General features: G+C 37.7%; 1 protein-coding gene across 1 annotated transcript; it reads left to right on the plus strand.

The window, feature by feature from the left end:
- Nucleotides 1-10995: 10995 nt before the first annotated feature.
- LOC134851471 (uncharacterized) lies at nt 10996-19251 on the plus strand. The gene is made up of 5 exons (XM_063867580.1): nt 10996-11192; nt 11633-11708; nt 12895-12997; nt 16137-16448; nt 17887-19251. Exons 1-5 carry the CDS (start codon nt 11190-11192, stop codon nt 18914-18916), a joined length of 1524 nt encoding a protein of 507 aa, XP_063723650.1. The 5' UTR covers nt 10996-11189; the 3' UTR covers nt 18917-19251.
- The last annotated feature ends 3088 nt before the right edge of the window (nt 19252-22339 follow it).

Consider the following 22339-nt stretch of genomic DNA (forward strand, 5'->3'; position numbering starts at 1 on the left):
AACCGAACGGACAGATTGTTTGAAGCTCCCCTGAAAAAGTGGCTCCGCTCAATTTTTGAACTCAAAAAGTTCTGGCCCTCGAAAAAGTTAATCTGTGATTTTTTGACCTTTTTGAAAATTTTTGTCGTCTCGAAAACTCCTCTCCCAAATCTGACATTTTGAGATCAATCAAAAGAATGGGCTGCAAAAAGTTGTTCTGCAAAAGCGGTTTATCCCAAAAAAAATTACCACAAAAAGCATGTCCCTTTTTGACCGTTTTTTGAAACTTTTAACTTTTCTTGAAGGCTACATGTTTTCTTGAATACTACTTTACTTGAAAACAAGATTGTCTCTTACGCCTTAAAGTTTGTAAGAAAAATGTTTGTCTTTGAGCAAATTTCAATTTCTCAAAATTTTTCACTCTTACTTATTTTATAAGAGAAACAACTAAGGTTTCGGGTGAAGCCCAATTTTTGATTTTACCCATTTCATCCTGCATCAGTACCACGAATTCGGAAAAAATCAAGCCAGTACCTCCAGCTTTAGATGGGCTCCTAGTACTACTATTGAAAATTGTTCTTTAGTTTGTAAATTTACCAACTTTCATTTTGAATATCTTTTTTCGTCAAGCCGGTTTGGCTATGTTGTATCGGCTTAGTCAACCTATGTTGCATAGTTTCACGGGCGAATATTTCAAAATATTTTACCTGTTTCATGAGGAATGGGTCGTAAAGTTTCTGATTTAACTTTTTATGACTGTAGTTTCGTTTTCGGCTTTACGAGGGTCGATTTAAGTTTTCTGCCTTATTTACCATTCGGTAAATGATTCTCAATTATTGCTAAGGATGTTTTTGAGCCTCATCCGAGACAAAGTTGTAAAATTTTAAAATATTTTTTTTGACTTTTTCAAGTAATTTTTTCAGGCTAATTTTTCAAAAAAAAATGTAATGCTTTTGGTAATGCAATGATTTAATTGTACGGCAAGTGTTAAGCAGCTCTGATTCGCCTCTGTGTTTATGGAAGTGGTGTCAATTAGGCTTGAAGTATTTTTTATCCATTTCATTCTTTCCGATAATGATTTCTTAATGGAAATATTGATTTTGCTGCATTGTTTTAACCGCTTTCGCTCCTTTTCTAACGGAGCTAGCTTGGGTACCTACAACCTTCTAAGATTATTTCTAAAATAAGGTTTTGTTATTTCAAAAATGATAGTCTACGATTTGATCTCATTAGTCTACCTGCCTTTGCGGAGGCCAACCCGTTAGAAAAATTTATTACGAGGCCAACCCGTGCACTGGATATGCGCATAATTTATAAGTGTGTCTAGGTCTCTGAGCCCACAGACAAGTCTTTAAACATGTTAAATTTTGTCGGGACGATCAAAGAAAGCGAAAGAACAAAGAAAGATCAGAGAGAGCGTCCTTGTTGCGTAATCCGCTTACAATTCACAAAATACACAGTTTGCCCGCGTAATATTAGTCAGCGAGCTTAAGCAGTTCACTGGAATGTGAAGATGAATTGTCAACACTTTTAATCATTAATAAAGTTTCTTAACACGGAAGTATGTTTTTAACTTTTCTAAGTTTTTGGTTTTTCTTTGGCTTTGCAACTTTCTGTGAATTTAAAAACATCCAATTCTTATTCATAACTACTACTTCTTCGTCATAATTTTTTCTTCAGTTTGATTTACTCTTGCTGCTCAAATTGGATCAGAAAAGCTCTATACTGATTATCAATGAAGAACTTACCATATCTTTACTTGAAGAGTTCATGTTCTATAATATATTTGCAGATGTCGTATCTGTTTACTGCTTATTGAAGAAAATCTTTTCGGCCGTGTCCACTCAAAGATCGGGTCCTACTGTTATAAAGATAAATTCAGTATTTTCTAACATTATTTTACTAAGAGAAGAACAACGCAAGAGCTTTACTGCAAAACTATCTGATAAGGGATAACATTTTTTTTTCAAGTTAATTCCTTTCCGATAATTTTTTTATGGAAAAACGTCTATCAGAATAATTGTTTTATTTTACTGTGTTTGGATTGGCGTCATAGCCCTTAATTTTTTCCTGTTTTAAAATTACTGGGCTCAACCGTACAATTACCCAACCCAAAAAAAAAGCCAAAAAAAATGGTTTAGGATAGAGAAAACAATGGTTTTTCATGTTGTTGTTGTTGTTGTTAGCCCACGCGGGTCGGGTTGGGCTCTTCTGTCTCCAGGTCAAGGAACTTTGCAACCTCTACCGGCCGAAGCCACAGGTCTGCTGGGGTGAGTGGGGAGGGGTTTTGGGAGCAGTTGAAAAGGTGACATGTTGTGTGGGGGGCAAGGGAACAGGTTGGGCAAAGGTGGGAGATGGAGCTGTCGAGGCGGGATAGGTAGGTGTTAAGGAGCCGGCTGTAGCCAGACCGGAGTTGGGAGAGCTTACAGCGCGTGGGACGTGGGAGAGATTTTTCAGAGGGGTCAATCTTTGGGGGAGGGATACAAATAACTTTAGACGGAGGGGTTTTGGCTAGGAACTTGGTTACAAGGGAGGTATGGTTGTCTTTTAAAATTGGTTTGTAGTAGTTAAAAATAAAAGTGGAGACTTCGTCTCGGTCGTCCAGAACTAGAGGGTGGTTTGCGTAGACTGAAAAGTCGGTTAAAATTTTCTGGGTGTCTTCTTTGAAGCAGCTTATAATTGAGGGGCGAAGTAGACGGGGAGGAGGGGGATGTGAATGTATGAAATTGATGGGATGGTGGGAACGATAGGTAGAGATAAAAAATTGAGATGACAGAAGGGTATGGTGGTCTTTGACCGTTAGGATTTCAGATTCACTGTGCAGGTGGGCAGTGGAACTCATTAGATTTGATCCAGTAACAACGCGAAGGGATTGGTTTTGGGCAACCTGCAGGCAATTTATGGAGGTGTTACTTGATGCGTGGGACCATGCGGGGGCTGCATAGTCAAGTATGGGGCGAATTAAAGCTTTAAAAGTTAGGAGGAGGGTTTCTTTGGAGTGACCCCAGGTTGATCCTGCTAATGCCTTCAGGATTCCGATCCTGCGTCTGGCCTTTTCAGCGGATTGTTTGCAGTGGGTGGCAAAACAAAGTGTTGGATCAAAAGTCACCCCTAAGATTGTTGGATTTTTGTTTAGGGGTAGCGCCTTGTTATTTAAAAGAACACTAGGTGTTTTATTAAATTCTTTGTTATAAGAGGAGAAAAGTGTAACTGATCCTTTAGAGGACGCGAAACTTAGTTTGCGTGAGGTGAAAAAATCGTAGAGCCTTTTTAGGTAGCTATTGATGGAGTTTGAGGCGATATCAATATTGGAACTACTTGCGAAGGGGTGGAAATCGTCTGCATACGAAACAAGGTTTACATTATCGGGAGGTGGCGGTGCATCATGGACATAAAAATTGAAGAGTGTGGGTGATAAAACGGAACCTTGGGGTACGCCACAGTGGATTATTCGATGGGGGGATGTGTGTTCACGGAATGAGGTGGCAGCCTGTCGACCATTAAGGTAATTACTTAGCCAGCGGACTAGACTTCTTGGGAGGGGAGTGTCATGAACGAGTTCCACAAGTGAGCGATGACACACCATGTCGAAAGCCTTAGATAAGTCAAGTGTGGCCAGTACCGTACGTTTAGGGGGGCGATTTTGGTTAAAACCGTCTGAAATGTAAAATTCGAGAGTGGAGAGAGCTGTGGTGGTGGAGTGAAAAGGGCGGAAGCCGTGTTGGTGTTTGGCGTTGGGGAGATGTTTAGTAAAGATGGGGTGAACGAGCCTCTCCAGAATTTTAACTGCTGGGCAGAGTAAGGATATAGGTCTGTAAGATGTTGACTGTTTAAGATCCTTATTGGGCTTTGGAAGCGGTGCAATTTTTGAGTTTTTCCAAATTTGGGGGATAATGTTTTCGGACAAAGAGATATTAAAAAGGTATGTTAAGTATTGTGTAGCAAGTGGGGCGAGATGTTTAAGATGTATATTACAAAGGCCGTCGGGACCTAGCGCTCGCGATGGTTTGCTGTCTGCAATGGCTTGTTTAGTATTTTCAGGGGTAAAAATTGGGCTGTCTGACAGCGGTAGTTTGGCAATTTTTCTTCTCGTTATACGAAGGAGTTTGTCAGAGGCGTGGGGTCTGGCATTGGTGAATTGTTTGTTAAAAGAGCTGGTAATATCACGAGGTGAGTGTATGGGTTTAGAACCAAAAGTAATGGGGTATCTTCCTGCCACGGGCTTAGATCCATTTAAGGAGCGTACCACTTTCCAGAACTTTCTGGCACCAGTGCGGTAGTCGCAAGTCCGGAGGAATTCTCGCCATTTATTTTCTTTGTCCTTTGCTGTCTGTTTCATGAGTCTACAGTTCAGTTGGGATATGACTTCTGGGGGAAGGTTTTGTTGTCGGCTTAAATCTCTTTCGGCGGCAAGGGCAGTGGACTCGGGGGAAAGAGAGGGAGTGAAGTGGCGAATACGGCCAGCGGGGATGTGGTGGAGTGCTGCCCTGAGCACCAGGTCCCTCAAGAATTTCTCTCCGGCGGCAACTCCGGAAGGTGGAACCGCTGAAAGGAAACCCTCCTCAATTTCCTCTGTGAATTTGATCCAATCTGCTTTTAAAAAATTTATAAAAGTCCTTTTAGGTGAAAAATTTATAAAATCATCCAAGGGTAGTTCTAGAAGAATGGGTAGGTGATCTGATCCTAGAGATTTAATTGGGGTCCATGATGTGGAGAGTAAGAGCGATTGGGATACGAGGGAAATATCTGGTGACGAGAGTTGGTTTTCTGAGTTAAAAGGGACTCTGGTTTGTGTGTCATCATTTAATGGTGCAAAGGTGGATTCGGTTATTTCATTGCTAAGTACAGAGCCGCGTTGATCTTCCTCGATGTTTGAGTTCCATAGTTGAGAATGTGCGTTGGCATCCCCGAGTACTAAGGCGTCCCCAGGTGCAAGTAGTTCGGCAAGGGACGCAGAGTAACCAGGGGGACAGCTCGAGCGAGGGGGGATGTAGAAATTATAAATACGAAGCTTGGATGAACTGGCTACCACTGATATGCCCATAGCCTCTAGTGTTCCATCGTTGTTAATATTTATTTCTTCGTATTGTATCGACTCATGTATGGCTATGAGAAGACCGCCCCCTTCTTTTTCTCGATCTTTTCTGATTAAAGTGTAATGTGAGCCAAGTGAGGGGTTTCGCGATTTCTTTCTTAATTTAGTTTCTTGGAAGACAGCAATATGAATTTGATTTTGAGATAGGAAAGCAGCAATTTCGGGTGCTTTTCCGGAGATACCGTTGCAATTAAATTGAAGGATTTTTAAAAGGCCTTTGGCGGGGTGTGGTGAACTATTTACATTATTAACAGCAGTATGATTAAAATGGTTGTTTGAACTTGAGTTATTTACACTATTTACACGATTACGATTTGCGCGGTTTTGGGAGGAGGAATTATTATTCGAGGAGGTGGGAAGGGTGGGAGGGGGAGGGGGGTTAGGGAGGTGGGGTTGGGGGGCGGTTAGGGAAGTTGAACAAGTTTGGGAGTTGGGGGTGGTCAAGTTGGAGGACCTGGTGCCTGGGGGAGGTAAAATGTAGGTAGAGGTACAGGTAGGGCAATAGTAGTCAGGGTGGTGTTGGTTAAGGTGGGTAAGACCACTACATTTAAGGTGAATGTAACCACAGATGTGGCACCAGACACTGGGCTGGGTGCGTTTGATGCGGAAAGAGCAAGGGGAGCAAAAGTAAGGCCCTGGACCAGGGTTTGGATTAATGCCGGAGCGGAGTAGTAGTATAAGGATTAGCAGACGGAGCAGCCTGGCCGGCTTCAGACGCTCCGTAACCGAAAACCCGGAGACTTCTGAGCTTCTCCCGACCCAATGGGAGGGGGGGCTTGACGCCATTTGCATCTTGGTGGGGCCCAAGATGTCGGATCCACCACTGGAAGGCGGCGTCGTCTGGATCCAATGGTTTTTCATAAGCTAGCTTCGAGGATAGCCTCATTACGAGGCCAAACTGTGCACTGGATAGGCGCACAATTTTGTGTCTGTATGTTCCTGGATTCCAGAGACAAGTCTGTAAACATGTTAAAATTTTGTCGGAGTGATCAAAGTGAATGAAAGAACAAAAGAAGAACAAAGGGAGCGTCCTTGTTGCGGAATCCGTTTACAATGCACAAAATGCACAGTTTGGCCTCGTAATGCTAGATTCGTTCAAAGTTAATCTATCAAAGTTTTAATGTTAATTTGTCTAACTAACATAAAAAATGTAAAATGCATTTTTATTTGCGCGTTTGTATGAATTGCATTTTTGTACAGAATTTTTTTTCAGAACCAATACATACTTGGGTATGTATGTCTCATGAGGGGATTCTGCGGTTGATCCAATAACTAAAACAAAAGTAACATGTTCGAGGCTCAATATTTTTTTGTGGGGTAATTTCTGGATGTATTTCTGCCTCGTTTTCGTTCTGATTTAGATTAATTTCGGTTAGCTCGCATTTCATGCGTAAATTAACCGTAATAATCGGAAAATACAATTCAACAAAGAATAACGAACTGCCATAAATTTCGGTATTTAAAGCAAAATTCAATGTCATAAAATACGCAAATTGACAACTTATTCAAATCAGTTTTAAAACAGCGCCCTAAAAACTTGTGATCGTTGTTTCGATCATTCCTCTGAATGTGTTCCTACCCTGTACTTAGTTTATCAGAAATTTCATAAAATACTATCTTGGTTTTTCTCGCTATGATTTCTAGCGAGAAGAACCTCGCCCAACATCAGAGCGAGAAGAGGTGGTGAGACCTCAACGGTCAACCGGGTCGGCTCTTTTACCCAGGAACTGCTCCCGGTCCTGGTCGGCGGACCATTTTTCTGCCTCGTTTCGGTTTTGATGCAAATCTGTTTCGAATTCATATATTAGGTGAATTAACTGTGATTATAGAAAATTACAAGTCAACAAAGAATAGCGAACTGCCTTTGATTTCTGTATTTAAAAGCAGTATTCGATTTTATAAAACCAGCGAAATGAAAACACACAGAAATCAAAACAGCGCCTGAAAAACTTGTGAACTTTGTTTTGATCTTTCAATTGACTTTTTTCACACAGTTTTTTGTTCATCAGAAATTACTTGAAAGGTTTCAAAGTTTTCCTAAGGGCTCCTGATAGTCTCTAATAATTGTAGGCATCGATTATTTGACTCAGCTATAACTTATGCCAATTTTTTTCCTTTAGGGTTTAAAACTTAATCTGGTTAATTTTGGATTTTGAGTTGGAATATTGGTAATAATTTGGATCGCTTTTCATTTTTTCTTTTCGGAATCGTTTGCAAGACTTTTCATGTTTATATGCTTCAGTTCGGTAAAACCAACCATCAAATCTCAATTTCTTTCAAAATACTTGAAAAACCAAGGCTTTTTTGGTGAGCTTTTTTTCACAAAAAGGTGAAAGTTTTTTTTCTAATTACAATTAAATGTGAGATAAAATGCCATTCATGGCAAGTTTTATTCTGCCACTTGTAATTAATTTGAAAATCGGGATGAAAATTGTTTTAACTGCGTTTTAAAGCGAAGCTTATATGAACGTATGAATCAGAATGAATTCGAATGTGCATTTTTTTAAACCCATTTTCTCAGCTCGTATTCATGTTTTGCACACGTTCGAATCGTTTTATATTTGCGATTAGCTGTGATACTGCAACTAGTTACCTGAATTTTATCCTCCGTTGAATTTTTTGCGAGCAGGCAGTTGCGGATCTGGAACGGCGCACGCACTCCTCCTCCTCCCTGCCCTCAAGGATTCGATCCCTGGACGACCTAAAAGTTCCCCTTTTGGTACTATTTTATGACATCCGATTTCGCTGACCAACACTAAAACTTTTTTAAAGGCGCCCATTATTTTTTAATTTTTAGGGGAATGCGCGACGTCAAAATTTTCCGAAAGCGCCTAAAAACTCTTCTATTGCTTTAGTATACTGTGAAGAGTTCGTTCCGTAGCTCTCCACATTGTTTTTGATTCCATGGACACACAGTGACAGCAGGTAAATGTTTATCCACATCATTTAATTTGGGATTGTTCGCTTTTGCAGCTTCGAACAGCTCAAATCAATTAGCAATTCTAATAGATTACCCTTGAACTTCGGCAGCCTAATAACAGAACGCTTGAAATCTTTTATGTTTTAATAAAATGCGTTGTTGCTTGTGTTCTGATGAGTACAGCGGAAATCGCGATTGACTGAGTTGCGATTCTTGAACACAGTCGATCCGTCGAATGCATGTTGAGGCCGTTAGCCGGAGTCTGTTGCCGTTGTAGTGATGGATTCAATGGATATTGATCGTTTCTAGAGAACTCCAGGTTTTCGCAGGAACCAGGTTGATAGTATACAGAATCGCATTGTCGTTTATGCAGTCAGCCATGGAAAATGTTGCATCGTTCTCGAATTCTCTGTCATACTGTTTTTTCCCTGAGTAGTGTAGTCGTAGTGTGTGTGCTGGCGAATTGCAGAAGGGTTAGATGGCACAGTTATTCTATAGTATCGAAACTAAAGGCTGCCCTAGAAACATTGTACGTGTTGTAAGTTCTGGTGGAAGTTCGAACGTGAATACCACTGCTGGCTGGGATCAAATGCGAAGATAGTTGTAGAGTACAGTGACTGGGGGAGTCATCTATCTGTATCTCAATATCATGTTTTTCGTATCGTCGCATTTGTTTGATTAGCAAACATTTGCAGCTTCATAGCGAAGAATTATCATTTGTAAGATTTTGCTCGTCTGCAAGAGGAAACGAAGTTATATCATCTGCCAATCTTGTAATTCTTGCAGGCATTTGAAAAAGTCCTTAGTGGTTATTTTTACATTCTCTAATTAAGTAGCGTTTTGATTGCTAAGTTGTCGTTCAAGGCTTCAAAAAAAATTTAACGAAACTTCCATTTTTTATGAGCGCTTGTTGTGAAACTTTTGGAGCCATCGTCGAAGTCGTAAAAAGATTATAGGAATGGTTAATTAATGTTAAAAGAGAAGTTTTGATATGGAAGGAAAATAGCTTTGGGTATCAATTGTTTTTTGTCGACAGAAAAATTACGAACGGTCCTGTTGGCACTACGAGCGTGCGTAATTTGTATAGGGTTTTAATAAGCTATGAAGTATCAAGTGTTTTTGATAGTTAGAATTCTAGCAGTGAAACTTGGCTGAAAACACAGTTTTACGTTTTAAATGAGATGAGAAAACTTTTTTGAACCTCACTGATCAAGTTATAAAAGGAAATCTTACGCTCCTCTGGGCGTTCTTATTTTTTGTACAAGTTTTGAGAAATTTTTTGGATTGGTATATTACATTGATTTCATTTTTTTTTTCAGTTATCAACACAGTGTCATCAGGGTACGTTTTTAAAACCAAATCTACCTTTGCACCCCGAGGATTAACAATTCAGAATGCAAGGTATGATACAAACTATAGGTTGTGAAATAGCACAATGAATTAGATCGGTGCAAACATTGCACAGTGGTTTTGAATTTTGAGCCAAAACAAACAAAATTTTTTTATCTGGCCTGAATTTAATGTTGCTTCTGAGCAGCTGAAAGGACCTCTTCAAACAACTGGGGGGACCTCTGCGACAGTCCTGAACACCCAGGAGGACCATCGAGGATTTCCTGAACAGCTGGGGGGGGCTTTGAGACAGTTCTTGTAGTAGCCTGACTTGCCGCCCGGAGAAAGGGATGACTTACCCTTGATCGCGTGGTAGACTGCTGGCTCGGGCTTCTGAGATTGTCCTGAACAGCTGAGTGGCTGAATTGTCACTGGTGATGTGAGGGGGACGCACATTCCTGGTTGCTGACTTCGAAAATTTGTCACTTTTTTGGTCGCCAAGTTCTTAAGACTGAAGATACCAATGTCTTAAATTGTTCGTTACCTTGTCAAAAGTCAATTTTTACATCATCCAAAACTGTGACCAAACTACGGTAGTTTATGAAATATGAACTGGAAGTTACTGCCTTTTCAAGCTATTCATATGAAAGATTATTCACATCTATTCTAGAGCTCCTTCCGTCGTGATTGCGATTCAAAACAAAATTTTTGCGGGGAAAAACTGGCCTGACTTTTGCTGCTCAGGCTGATTTAAAGCTGGACGAGTGGATGAAAGGGTTGATGTCGCGTTCTGCTATAGGTTGCTGAAGTTAAATTTGTTTAGATTAGTTATGGCTACTTGTTGAAACTGAGTTTTAATAGTTTCCCGCTTTCCAAAGATTTCAAAAAATTCCAAAAGAGTACAGAAATATTTTTCGTTTTTGTTTAGCTATTCCTGTCATCGCAACATGATGCGCTACTTGCTAAGCAACTGGCTACCGTTGTTCATTTTCTGAATTTCATTTTTAAATTTAAATTTGTTGCCGAGTCAGAACATTTGTTCAATCGCCGATAACTAATTCGGAAGTTGCGGAAGATTTTTCGACACAGTTGAGCTTTGGATCGGAAATTTTTTTAAATGTAATTGTGACAGACTTTTTAAAGTGAACGTTCTTATTCAATATTTGAATACTTCCTTTGAAAGACAAAGTTTTCACTCAAAATATTCTGTGCACTTCACACTAACCATATGCTCTTTTTACTACAACTTAGTTTTGCTTAAAATCTTTTCGTATTTTGTTTGTTTACAAAAACTGAGAAAAACAGTTTTTTTTTCGTTTTTTGTCTCGAGTTTTTGATTTTCGAAGTCGAAGTGTGGTAAAACATCTTTCATTCACCACTTTGGAATAAATTACGTGATATTTTACCAATTTGTATGAAAGATTTGCTTTGAAAAGTTGATTGTTGAGCTTTTTAACTTTTCACGTGCTTCGAAAAAAAGTTATTGTACTTTTGAACATATTGCTTTGTGCGTAAAATGTTAAAGCTGTGGGTTGCTTAGACCATCAGGCGCCGATATCTTCTGAGTCTAATGGTCTCTTTTGGCAAGCAAAACATGCAAAAATCAGGCGTTCAGTTTAATTAAAAGACTCAACTTCTACTTTTCAATACAATTCCAAAAGCTTACCAATCTCAGTCAGCAATTAAAACCATCGAAGCGAGAGCAATTGTAATTGGTAAACGTGATTTGCCATCTATGGTCTCTTTTCAACTACTCAACGGCCATTTTTTATTTTATTCTTCATTCTTTGAGTTTTTTGCCAGTTGGTTTCTGTGAGCTTTTTGAAAAAAGTATCTGTTTGAGAGAAGAACGAACCGAACGCAATTATGGTAAGTTTCAGTTTTCATAAATCTGATAATGGTTTTAGCAATTTTATTTTCATAGGTCGGATGTAAACCGGCTCCTGTGTTGTTTTTTTATTATTATATCTTATTCTTTTCCTTGAAAAATATACTTTAAAATTTGAATTTGGTCCTCGAACAAAATCGAATCCTGTGTTGTTTGAGGCGACCATTTTAAATAACTGAGTCTGAAAAAAATACACATTTCTTAGTTCCGTTAGTGTTCTGTGCCAAAGTATATCCCAATAATAAACATAAAAACGAATAAAATAGGTTTATTAATTCTGAAAGAGAGAATTACTGAATGAGAATAAATTAATTAACTGAATTTAATTTTATGTTTTTATATTTTGTTAACATATTATTAATTTAGTATAAATACGAATTATAATAAAAAGTCGCGGGGAAAATGATGTTTTTTGTTTCAGAATTTGGCACTGAGTTTGGTCGTTCTGGCCTTGTGCTGTTTTACCGGATGGTGTGGTGCAGGAACCGCTGATTTGAGTACGTTGTTTTCCCTCTTTCTTTGTTCTCCCTCATTTTTTTTTCACCTATCGAGACTAAATGAGTGTAAATTAAAAAAAAACATGCGTTTGCCATAAATTTTCTTCCAGTCAGCTGAAACGACCTATCGAAGCACTGTATAAGAAATTCAGCAATGCGATATTTTTAAGAATCATAGACAAATTTTTTCCGGTTTGCGAGCTTTTATATATCGGAGAGAGCTTTCATTTAAGTTTGGCATGTTAAACGACAAAAGCGATGATAAATAAAAGAAAAAAAAAGGAAGAATTAGGAATCTGAGCGAATCTGTGTTAGGAAGCTCAAATGTTATAAGTATCCAAGGAAACGGCGTGACAAACAGTGATGTTTAAAGCACAGAATTGTTATAATTTGAATTTGATTTGTTTTAATTAATAAGAACGTGAATTTAGTTCTCAGGTTTGCTTTCAATTCAAAACAATTTGTTTCCAATGACCCTGTCATTCTAGTATGAAAGTAGGGACGGATTTTTGAAGTGGACGCGCGCCAAAAAAGGAGAATCTTTGGTCAAAACTTTCCAAAAAAGCCTAAAACTGCATTTTTGGCCCGTTTTTTTACAGAATTGCCTGCGGTGCATTTTTTTTGTCAAAATGGGTTCTCAAAAATGTATTTGATCGACTTAAAAAAAGGTCCACGAACATTAAAAAGTTTAATAAATATCCGACCTGTTTCAGTCATTATTTGGATTCAAAAAGGTATTCAGTTGTTACAAAAAATGAGTGGTTCGTTGTATTAATTCCGACCACTCTCTAAAGGGTTGATTTTCCCGCCGGATTTTAGGTACCCGAAAAAAGTATGTATAGGGTCAAATGTGGTATCAAGCTCTTTTTATCGTATTTCAAAGAGCAAAAAGATTTTTCAAAATAGTTGTCTCAGGGTCAAAATCATATTTAATTAAGTTATTATTTCGAAAAAATTTTTGCGATTCATAGTAATGACGCAAATTCGAAGGAAAAAGAAAAGTCGGCTGCTGCGCAAAAAGCACACCATATTTTGATCTTTAAAAACATTGAAAAAAAACTGGAATTTGGAGATTTTTCTTTTTCAAAGTGAGATGATGAATCAAACGATTATAATAAACTGTTCAATATAATTTCAAGATGTGACGATGTTGCTTCTTTTGTTTGCAATTGAATTGCTGTTGCAGATCTGACGAGTTACGGGCTTCCAGAGGCAACTTTCGCAGGCAGCTGTAATAGTCAACAAGGAACGTTTGTGGACAGACAATTCGAGGCTACCTGCTTTCCTAGGTAAGCTGCTTTCTAGGCGCTACTTACTAAAGACTGAAGCAAAGAGAAAACAAGACTGCTCGTATCAGAGCGAAGCCCTGAATGACCCGACTGCCTCTTAAGGTCGGATCAGTAATAACATGAACAAAGTAAATGTAATGAATAAAAATGATTTTTTTTTAAATTTGATTTAATTTGTGAAAATCGTCTACTCACACGCCAATCAAGTACAAATTGATAGATTTTGCTCCTAATAACAAATCGACTATGGCAAAAGGCTGATTTCAACCAATTTGGAACGATTTTTAGAAGGTTTAAATTTCCGCTTACGCTTTAATATCGCGGGTTAATTGTCCTCGATTGGCCACAATAGCAGCCTTTAAACCCCCATAACTTAGCGAAAAATGATCACAAGTGAAATATCTTTTCAAATTTAAGCTCAGGAGAACAATATGTTTTGAATGATATCAAAACTATATTCCTTACTTTCGTTAGGAAAGTCGGAACAATAATAATAGAAAATTTCAGCGAATTATTAGCCACATGCCGCAATTATAAACTGAATGGAACGATGAACGCAATTAATGTATCCGAATATTCCGACTGCTTTTTAGCGTAGCTGAATTAATATTCGTTGAACACTACGCAATGCCAAAGCATTTTAATTATTTTAGCCAAAGTTCAAAGTGAAGGGACATTAGTAAGAACTAACGTTTCATTTTAATACGCCTAACTTATTTCATTAATTAAAATAGGTTTTTTTTCGGTGTCTTTTTGTTTTTCAAAGTAACGGAATATTTGTGCTCGGGGTGGTTTTTTTTCAGACAAATTTGGACTTTTTAACTAGCCATTTTGACGGAATTTTTAAATATGATTCAAAAGGTATTGTTGGCTTGAGCTGAAATTTGAAAAGATTTTTTAGCTGTGATCATTTTCCGTAAATTTATGGGGGTTTAAAGATTGAACTACTTTGGGACAATTAACGCGCGATATATTTCGCGCTATTAACGCGTAAGCGGACATTTAATCCGTCATAGAAATCGTTCCAAATTGGCTGAAAGAAGATTTTTTGCCATAATTGATTTGTTACAAGGAGCGAAATCAGTTCTTTCGTAGTTTATATGGCGTGTGGGGGATGATTTTTATAGAAACTCTTTTTTGTTATTACATTGAATTTGTTAATGATATTTATGTTATTACTGCTCCATAAAATTTAAAAGGCAGTCGGAACATTCAGGGCTTCTCCCTGATACGAGCAGTCTTGTTATTGTTTGCTACTCGTTTGTTCACGAAAATTTAATAATTCAGCCGCTCACAGTAAGTGTTTTTTGCAGTAAGTCTGCACAACAATGAAGACGTAAGCAATCCATCAACTAACTGAATTCCTTAAAGACTGTTTTGTCCACGAGGGAAATGATCAACATACAAGCTGTTCATCTTTTACCGAGAACCGCTTTTATGTCCCTCTTTAATTATTACATGCAGTCTATGTGTTTGATTATTTTGGTCTGAAGATTCTTGCCTCACTCGGATGCACAGACAGGGATGGGCCTCGAACCACCGACCTTTCGACTGAGAGGTGGAGTGTAATGTCGTTGACATTATCAATGTGGAACTTTCCATATCTGTAGTTGAACATATCTTATTATTGAATATATTTCGAAATTGAAACTTTCCTAAGTTCATGTTATGTAGTATATTTGCAGATGTATCTATTTACTGCATATTGAAGTAAATCACTTCGGCCGAGTCCACCCATAGATCGGGTGCTACTATTATAAAGATAAACTCTGTGTTTTCTAACAGTATTTTTTAAAGAGAAGAACAACGCAAGGCCTTACCGTAAAACTATCTGAAATGGACAAATTCGCATATACCCCATAGCTCCTTTTTATCACCTCAAGAAAGGATTTTAAAATTGATCTTTGACATTTATTAATCGAAAACAGTTGAATACATTGAACGTAATACGTCAAATCAAACTACAAACCATATCAGGGGACCGATCGTTTAGCAGACCAATCTTTTAGCATAAAAAGTGAAAAAGGAGTCTTTTACCAGACCAACGTAATAAAGTGATGGATGATTGATTGGCGGATTCAAAAAGACGCTCAGTCTGGGGCCAAGCTTCCCCAATTCATACAATTAGCTCGCAATTTGTAAACAAAATTATCGGGGAGGGTTCTCATGCTTGAAGGACTGAATGGTTGAAAAATTTCAACCAATCAAAACCGCTAAGCGTCTCTATTGGCTAAATGCCTTTCTCACAAAATCGAAGTCAATATTAACAGAAAATGTATTAAATCAGTGGAAAATATTCAAAAATATTACAAATTGCGGGTTACAACCGCAATACTTTTGAGATACTCATCAAGATTAATGAGGTCAAAGACATTAGAATTTTTCAGTCTTGAAAACTCATCTGCTTATTATCTAATCGGTCAATATTAACACTAATGGCCTGAATTTATTTTCTTACTTTGAGGTTTTCGCGATTTACTTTGATATTTTGAATACTGATTGGCTCAAAGTAAGCTAAAATTAATTTCAAGCATTCGGTCCTTCAAGCACGAGGGACGCCACCAAAATTATCCACTTCAAAAACACAACAGTCTAAATTAGCGGCAAAACAAAGGTTTAAGCGCACAATAACACTCGTAATGAATTGAAGCGCAGCGGAGCAAGCGGTCGCTAATCGCCAATTCCGCGTTTGAAGTTAGTTATCACACTTTATAAGTGTTCTGAGTCTGCTAAAAAACCGGTCTGCTAAAATCCCTAGCACCACCATATCAATATTGTCACTGGTTTAACTGCATTAGCGGTAGGGTGGGAAATAGCTCAGGAGATTCTGAAAAGGATTTGAGGGGCGTACCAAATCCTCTTAATAGGATTTGGAACGCCACTAGATACATCGAACCTGTCTCCTGTCAAGACAGACATAGTCATCTCGGTGCTTTGAATTTATATATCAATATGTTTTGGAATAAATCCAAATTTATTCTGGTAAACTATCTTGGGACAAATTGTTTTACTTGCAGGTGCGATAAGTTATCTACAGCACTCTTGTAATGTTGATTGGTTTCCTACTGTTGCATATTCCGCTTTTTTTTAAAGAACAGGAACATGGATGAGTTAACTTACAAGTAATCAATGTATTTAGACAAGTGACTTGCAGCTTAACTGGTGTCATAAGTTCTCAAGTATGCGACGCTGGGCAGACCTTCATTGCTGATAATGATCCCACCTGCTACGACCCTGGATCCGCAGCAGCACTGGCTCAATGCGATGCAACTGTTATGTGTGGACTAGATGGTATAACTGTGCATGTTGGTGACGATGCTGTCTTCGGTCAGACATCTGGCGCCCTTCAATTTGGAGACAATACTAATCCCTCGGCGCCAGCTGCTTCCCAGTGCCAGATATCTCACTCCAGCTCAAGTTACACTGGAACTCTTTTTTTCGACATCAGCAGGTCAGTGCGATTTTACAGCTAAGGAATTTCCTTGTGTTTTCCATCACAAAAAAGAGCATTTTTGAATCATTTTTTAAATGTATGATCTCATTCTTGATTTATGAGAGAATTGACTTTTTCAAGTGAAATGGTTGACTCACCAGTTATAATACGCTGAAAATATTTATAAATGAGGCTATTACACGTTTTAAATCAAAAGACAATCAGTTCTTACTCTAAACCAAGATATTTTTCAGCGCTGATGATTTCCCCAGTTTAATTTTTATCTGCAGTACAAAAAATTTTGGCCAATTTTGTTGAAATTCCGATGGAATCTTGTAGGGTTGTAATATGATGCCATATTTGCTCTACTATTGGCGCTTTCTTTAAGGTACCTAACTTTCAGAAATTGAAATTTATTTGCAGTTTGTTGAAACTCGTTTTGTTGATTTAAACGTTTTTGTTGATTTAAAATCGGGCGGAAACACCCATGCTGCGTCATAGTTTCTTTGCCTTTTGTAAAATGGTTGAAACAATAACTTCCATTCGTAATTTTGTTTCCAGACATTGACTTAATACTAAAAATGAACTAGACTGCCCGTATCAGGGCGAATCCCTGAATGTTCCGACTGCCTTTTAACATCTAAGATCCGTAGTATTCGGTTTAAAAAAATTGTCAAGGTTTCAAAGAAATGAAAAAAAATCAAAATTGTGCTTTTTTAGTTTTTTTAGCTATGTCAAGAATAGAGGCTATGTATTTTTTTTAGCTATGGAAAGAAGAAAATGATATATTTCGCATTAGTCAAAGTAAAAAATAGATTAAATAGCATCCCTTAACTCAATTGGAGCATTTTCTAAGCCGGATTATTAAATCGCAGCTTGTTAATGGCACAAAAAAAGCCCGCGCCCTAATTGTCCCAAAGTGGCAATACTTAAACCCCATAACTTCACGAAAAACGATCACAGGTGAAATATCTTAAATTTGACCTCAAGATAACAATACCTTTCGGAAGTCGGAGGAAAAAAAGCATCCCGAGCACAAATACTTCATGAGTTTCTTCGAAAGTCGCAACAATGATCATTGATCATTCATCTTGATATAAACTATCAAAAAATGAGATTGTTTCCACGCAAATCATGGTACAAACCAATGAATGTTACATGAGATTGAATCATATTTTTTCTGTCGTGACTTGAGCTGTTGTGAAAAATTGTCGTCAAGTTTATTGGGCGCAGTGAAAAGGGGTCTGAAAACAAGCTTTTTAGCGGTTTAAAATTATGTTTGCCTTCTTTAACATTCCATATGCGTTCAAGGTTTAATTATATCAGTTGCCTCTGTTTTTCTTAAAACCCGTACGCAATATCATGCCAAGTAGACTGGCTGCATAATATTATGAAAACAACGAGGCCTTTTTTATAAATTGACCACTCAATTGATACGTTTATTTTGTCACTTTAGCAATGGCCCCAATACTGATATTTGTGGTATTCCTGCGCCAACTGTGGGATCGGACACCGCTGGGGATGGATATTACATCCAGTACGAATTCCAGGTCATGCGATGGATTGGACGAGGAAGTGAAGTATTTGTTAACGAAAATACGGAAAGAGTAGAGGACTATGACTCCAGTACCGGAGTTGTGATCACCCGGGAGAAGTGTTTCATGTTGACGGTGCAGTGCAACTACAACCCAGACGGAACTGTATCGGCTTCCTACCAGCCGAGCACACCCAATGCCCTGGACGAACATGATGAGAACAGACTGGAGTTTGAGATGTTGCCGATCAATTGTGCCACTGGAGCAGAGATTAACCCCGTGGTTGTGTTTGTTGGTGTCGAAGTTTGCTTCGTGAACAAGATCACAACCGTTTGGCACGAGAACATCCGAATCAGCAGCACCCGATGCTGGGCTACACCCTCTTCTTCTCCAAATGACGCTGATTTTTACAGACTAACGGACCACGCAACTGTGCATGAAACTACTTTTGATTGGCTGTGTAATGGGGATGCTGGCAACCATGGTTCAACAAGTGGTTTTACGAACGCCGCATACGAGGAGGCTTTCAAATTCACTTCGTTCCGATTCCAATCAGAGACCAAAACGCAGATGCAGGATGTCGCCACATACTCACAAACCATCTATGTGCACTGCGAGGTGAACGCCTGTGATATTGGTGACATAACTTCCACCGATTGTGTTCCTCACTGCGGCGGAGCTGGAATCTCGAGGTCTAGGAGGGACACTAACCGACGTATCAACCCAATGTTGCCCAAACTGACCAAGACTCGAACTCTGAGTACTGCCATCATCATGCCTCCCGATGACAGAAGGTACTTGGAGACTCCCTCGTACAACCTGCTCTCGGACACTCTCAGTCTCGGCCTGTTCGCTGTCGGCTGTGTGTTCGGAGTGGTCGCCCTCGGAATGTTCTTCGTGATGCGTCGCCAGAACCAGCAACTCAAGTACCGAATCCTCAACGGCGAGTAAACATGTGTCTGGAGTGTAGAATGCATCACCGTTTGCTTCTGTGTATATAGCTGTTTTCTAAATCATGAAAAAAAGGACTTCATTTTATAGAATATACAAAATTATACTTGAATGGACTATATTAATTTTAAAGGATAATGCATGCAGAGAACTTACTCATTTATACAAAGCTGAGTTTTTCCCGTCCTGTCATATAATTGCTGCTTATGATTTTTCCTTTTATGGTATATAGTAGACGAAGGGAAAAGCTACGCTTAAAATTTTTGTAAAGTGGAAAATCAATATTTTTAGTCGGATGTACATTGTGTAAAGAGTAATTCAATTCTAAGCGCCTATGTTTCTTAATACGCATACAAGTTGTCGCTGACTTTCTCGACAGGTTTTGTCAAGTTGAGCTCAGGGGCGCATCCAATCTTGTTTTTTTTCTAGTGTTTTTTTTACTGTTGAAATGTATGCACATTTTTCTCAGAAGATTTTTGTTGATATCGAAGCAATAGTTTTTGAGCAAAGTTTGCGGGCCGTTTTTGTTATACAAAGTTACCAAATTGTGAATTGAGCAAGCAACCCTTTTTAATGAAAATTTAGATTCCTTTTCGCTATAATTAGTTTCAACCAATTAAATTTGAGCTTTATAATCAATTTTTTTTTCAAGAACTAAATATCTCGTCTATTGGGGGCGTTCGGGATGTTCTCCTTGATACGAGTAGACCTGTTGATTTTCATGCATCGTCTGATGATAAATAATTGAACTCCTTTTTTTGAAGGCGTTTAATTTAAATTATGCGTACCATAATGTATTACGTGTACTCGCTGTCATAGACTTCTATATTTGCTCATTTTGCTTTTACTTTGTCTTCAACTTTCACGCTTGCTCTCTGATTATACCAATTTGGTCCAATTTTTTGAAACGCCTTCTTAGTAACAAGCTAGTTTTAACAAACCACCTTTTAAATTGATTTACGTTTTACCATAGATGCTTTATTCAAAGCGTTTGTTTTGCGTTGGTTGATGAAAAGTTCTATGATGGTACATTTTTCTTACCTAACAACAATTTTTCAACGTTTAACGAGCCAAAAAGATTAATGTGTTGGTTGCACTTTCATTCTACTGTTTTTTGTTTATTAGACTGAGCTTTAATTGGCAGTAAGTCACTAAACTCAACATCTGGCTTTTGTGGGCTGTTGACAAAATTAGAAAAATACGAATGCCTGAAAACGTGCTTTGTACAGTGATTGTGGCAGTTGATAAAAATGGCGTTCTGGTGTCTGAATTTATGCAGCTAGTTAGCGCATGAAACGTACACGCAGTCATGGTATTAAAAAGCAGGCGATCTAATACATTTCCGGGCTACTTGAAAATTCGGATCAAGTTAAAATCCACTTCTGAGGATAAAGTTCTTTCATTCTTTTTCTAAAATATATTTCAAATTCAGGCCAGGCTGCTCGTATCAAGTTAAATTCATGATTATTTAGACTTCCCCCTAAAGTTTAGGTAATATATCTGATTAAATCTTTTTAAAATCTTCAGAATTTTTTCAGATATTTTTATAGAAATCTTTACAGTCGATGCTCGTAAAGTACACAATGATTTACATAGCCTCTTGAAATGTAATAAAAATACTTCTCGTATAGACACCAAGCCCTGAATGTTCCGACTGCCTCTTACATTGATCAAAATCGTTTTGATTGAAAAAGCCCCTAAAAGTTTAAAAATCTAATATGCCGCTTAGTCTTTTATAGGACTAAATAAATCAATCGTGTATTAATTATCCCATTTTTAATTCTAGTCCTCTATGTACTCACAAAATCGAACCAATACAATTTTGCAAAAATTTATCATACGTGAAATAATTTTTTTAATTTGAGCCCAGGGAATCAATACCTTTCAGACTGTATTGAAGATATCCGTTAAAAATTGCTAGTTGAAAAGTCGAAATTCAATAAAAAAAAAACAACTCGAGCAGAAATAATTCATCACTTTTTTCGGAAAAATAATGCCAAATAGCTCGCCTGTTTTTTTGGAATAATTTATGAGCCGGATTGATTTGTCGCTTGAACTTAAATAGAACGAAACATATCGCGCGTTAATTGTCCCGAATTGGCAATTTTCAAACTCCCGTAACTTCACAAAAAACGATCTCAGGTAAATTAATCTTGTTAAAATTTGAGCTCAATGCGTCAATGCATTTGAGATGGTTTAAAAAAAATAAGTTCAAAACTGGCTTAAAAGTACGGAAATTGTGCGAAGAAAACATAACCACATCCATAGATTTACGAAAATCAATCACAGGTATATTTTTTCACAAAACTTTGAAAGCAATACGTTAGTAACATTCAGAAAATATCCAAATTTATGTTCAAATGTTGCTAATTGCGCTTGCAATTAGTAAACATAATAAAATTGGAAAAAAGGCTCGTTTTTTAGGGTAACAACTTGCTTAACAAAATCGCTTGATAGCTTGTTTTATAAAAATTTCAAGTTTGTTGGCTTCTCCGAAACGCTTGGCTTAGAGGTAACAAACAAGCCCAGCAAAAAAAGGTCCTAGATTCGAATCCTGTCAGGACTGTCTTTTTTTATGAAAACTTTCCGTTTCAATGAATTGTCGAGCTTCCGTTTATGTGATTTTTCCGACCAGGTTCATGTGATTTTTCCGAAAATGGATAGGAGTTATGTATTCGGTGTGTTTTAGTTTTTCTATCTGCAAACAAATTTTGCAATTTCATTTCGAATTTGTTTTAACAATTGCTTTCTTGTCTTATTTCTACAAAACTGTTTTCTAACTCGCCTATTTTACTAAGACTTGAATATGCATAAGTTTCCTTAATTTGTCAGTTTTTTTCATCACAATACCCAGAATAGACTATTTTAAGACTATGGTCGGAAGATTCTGTGCTATGTGCGTCTTCTTATTTAACACATCGTTGAAGTTTCTTGTATTGTAAGCTATTTTCATTAAAAGTCCAAGTGTTCGTATTCCGACTATTTGAAAAATGGAGAGGAACTTTGTATTCGTATGTGTTTTAGTTTCTTTTTTTTTGTTTTCTCCGCAAAATCAGTTACCACAAACAATTATTGGATTGGGTGGAGTGATAAATCATATTAAAGTCCTTTGGGCATGATTCGAATGACTTTATGAAATGTTCAAACAGATCTCGCATTGTCGAGAAAAACTGGCTAAATGTTTTGACTCGAATAAAGAGACGATAAGGCTTAAAATTTAGACTTAAAAACCAATCTTATTTTTCTAATTTTAGAACCTTCATTTGGCTTTTTGGTGAGAAAAGTTTTCGAAAAAGTTTTGTGCACAAAATTTGATTTTTTTTTGTTTGTTTTTCTTTTTTTGAAGGCAACTGCTGACGCTGATGCCCAATTTACTAACTTTCTGTATAGATTTTGTGTATAGTTTTCTCGACACACCACTTA

Source organism: Symsagittifera roscoffensis, chromosome 1, assembly GCF_963678635.1.
Source record: "Symsagittifera roscoffensis chromosome 1, txSymRosc1.1, whole genome shotgun sequence".
In the NCBI taxonomy this organism is placed as follows: domain Eukaryota; kingdom Metazoa; phylum Xenacoelomorpha; order Acoela; family Convolutidae; genus Symsagittifera; species Symsagittifera roscoffensis.

Excerpts from the sequence above, each read along its gene's own strand:
- LOC134851471 (XM_063867580.1), top strand. Across the intron at positions 11,709-12,894 it reads TGCAGGAACCGCTGATTTGA|ATCTGACGAGTTACGGGCTT; the intron begins GTACGTTGTTTT and ends TTGCTGTTGCAG. Across the intron at positions 16,449-17,886 it reads CTTTTTTTCGACATCAGCAG|CAATGGCCCCAATACTGATA; the intron begins GTCAGTGCGATT and ends TTGTCACTTTAG.